This window comes from Poecilia reticulata, linkage group LG11 (assembly GCF_000633615.1).
Source record: "Poecilia reticulata strain Guanapo linkage group LG11, Guppy_female_1.0+MT, whole genome shotgun sequence".
Taxonomy (NCBI): domain Eukaryota; kingdom Metazoa; phylum Chordata; class Actinopteri; order Cyprinodontiformes; family Poeciliidae; genus Poecilia; species Poecilia reticulata.
Window position 1 is genome coordinate 19,788,341 of NC_024341.1, and position 1,808 is coordinate 19,790,148.

A 1,808-nucleotide genomic window follows, 5' to 3' on the forward strand; every position below is an offset into this window, starting at 1 on the left:
TTTTTTTTCACCAGTGCACTTCTTTCCCGAGTGACGTTAACCCACTCAAGAACGACTATCTGCTTTTATTGGTTTTGACTTTGAATTCAAGTAAACTCACAGCGGGAATGACTCAAATACAAGCCGGTTTTTAAAAATATTTCCTGTCATTTGTCAATTTTATTAAAGACAAGAAATCTATTAAAAYCAGAAATCAAATTCGGCATAAACACCCACCAGTCAACGAAGAACTCCAGRTATCCCTCGTTTGCAACCATCGGCCTCGGTTTTCCGATCTCAGCCTTGATCCCAACCAGAACTGCAGTGTGACCCTGAGAGGATCAATTGGAGACAATCAGACACATGTTGAACATACTGAACCACATTTAGCATTAAATTGGACTTYATGTAGCAGCTGGACCTGAAAGTGACTAAATGACTATAGAATAAACATTAGTGGACCAGATTTTCTTATAAACGGACATTTGGTGTAATTCGCTCTAATCTAATGCATGTGTTTTTTTATGTGAGTTGTTTACATAGAAAATGAGAAGCTGAAACTTATCTTTACCAGAGTGACTTTAGCGGATCCGTCAGTGTTGGACACCACATCTGTTTCTACTTCCATGTGTCTGTAGTCCTCGCAGCCTCTTCCATCCACCCGTAAATCATCCTGATCAGAACCGCARAAAGCGTTTAAATACACGCAGCCGCGATGGCGAACAACCTAACTACATCCTAGCACAACAGTTCACCTTCATGGCTCCGATAAAAGACGAAACCTTACCCGTATTCCGTGTAGGATGTAAACTTTCTCAGCCTCGCTGACTTGCACGGTTGCCATGTTGTTTTTTTATACTCTTCTTCGCTGCTTTTTTTCTTCTTCTATAGTTTTTAACGGCAGCTTGTATCCATCGATGTTGCACTACTGCCATCTCTTGGANTTGTTTATAGATCAAATCAGTTTAGATCAAAGTTAATGGAGTAATACGAACTGAACAAACTCACTTTGTGTTGAAGAGAGCAGCTTTGATCGCTACTGAGATGGCGTCGTACAAATTCCCATCACACTGAAGAAGCTGAGGAGGAACACGATAATGTTAGATTTTAACCATTTGGATCAAATGATAATTATCATCCCCACTCATAACCACAGGCTGTGTGGAGGTCGGTGCTGCTGGATYTAATTGGTATCACTTGGCCACCTACACCAACTCCTGGTCGTTTCTCTACAGTAAAATCTGACGTTTCYTGTTCGATTTTGTGTTTTCTGTTTAAAACGCCTTTAAAAATGAAAAGCTGATTGTACATTTTAAAACTGGACAGCAAAAAGCATTAGCTSTAATGTTAAAAGTTCTTCCTTGATAAGCCAGGTGAGCCTGGGGCCGTGAACTCACCAACACGTCCACATAAAGCACCCAGCAGTGCTCGCCAGGACTTATGCAGAGGCTCTTCAGATCCAAGCTGTGCTGGTTGTTGAAGACTTTGTAGAGGGTGTTACTCAGCTCCGTCCCCAGCTCTTCACCTCCTCTGCCCTCAAACTCTGGGGTTGCATTGGCTGAGCTGATGATTGAAAGAGGAAAAAAACAACATGGTGGACTGAACAATATCCTATTGAGAGGTTTTTTTTTTTTTTGTTTTAGTTAATGTGTGTTATGTTTTTGTGAAAATCTGCAGTAATCTTTGGCCAAAAATTTAAGAGAGAACAACACCGCCATCTAGTGGATAGTTTTAAAATAACAATAGCAGAAAAGCTGTGATCTTTTCACAGCTTTTCTGTCGGTGAGGAAACCAGAACATGGCTAATTTTTCCAACTTGTTTTTTTTTT

General features: G+C 40.5%; 2 protein-coding genes across 2 annotated transcripts in view; both read right to left on the minus strand.

Moving 5' to 3' along the window:
- The window catches only part of LOC103472761 (exosome complex component RRP42-like), a 10,472-nt gene that overhangs the window by 3,947 nt on the left and 4,717 nt on the right, over positions 1-1,808 (minus strand). Inside the window, 4 exon segments of the mRNA XM_017307361.1 lie at positions 213-311; positions 551-652; positions 975-1,058; positions 1,377-1,618. Coding sequence (XP_017162850.1) covers positions 213-311; positions 551-652; positions 975-1,058; positions 1,377-1,618 — 527 coding nt within the window.
- Positions 11-877, minus strand: LOC103472656 (exosome complex component RRP42-like). Its single transcript, XM_008422414.2, has 3 exons — positions 767-877; positions 551-652; positions 11-311 (listed from the first exon to the last, which is right to left on the minus strand). The coding sequence occupies exons 1-3, from the start codon at positions 821-823 to the stop codon at positions 147-149; spliced, it is 324 nt and encodes a 107-aa protein (XP_008420636.1). The 5' UTR covers positions 824-877; the 3' UTR covers positions 11-146.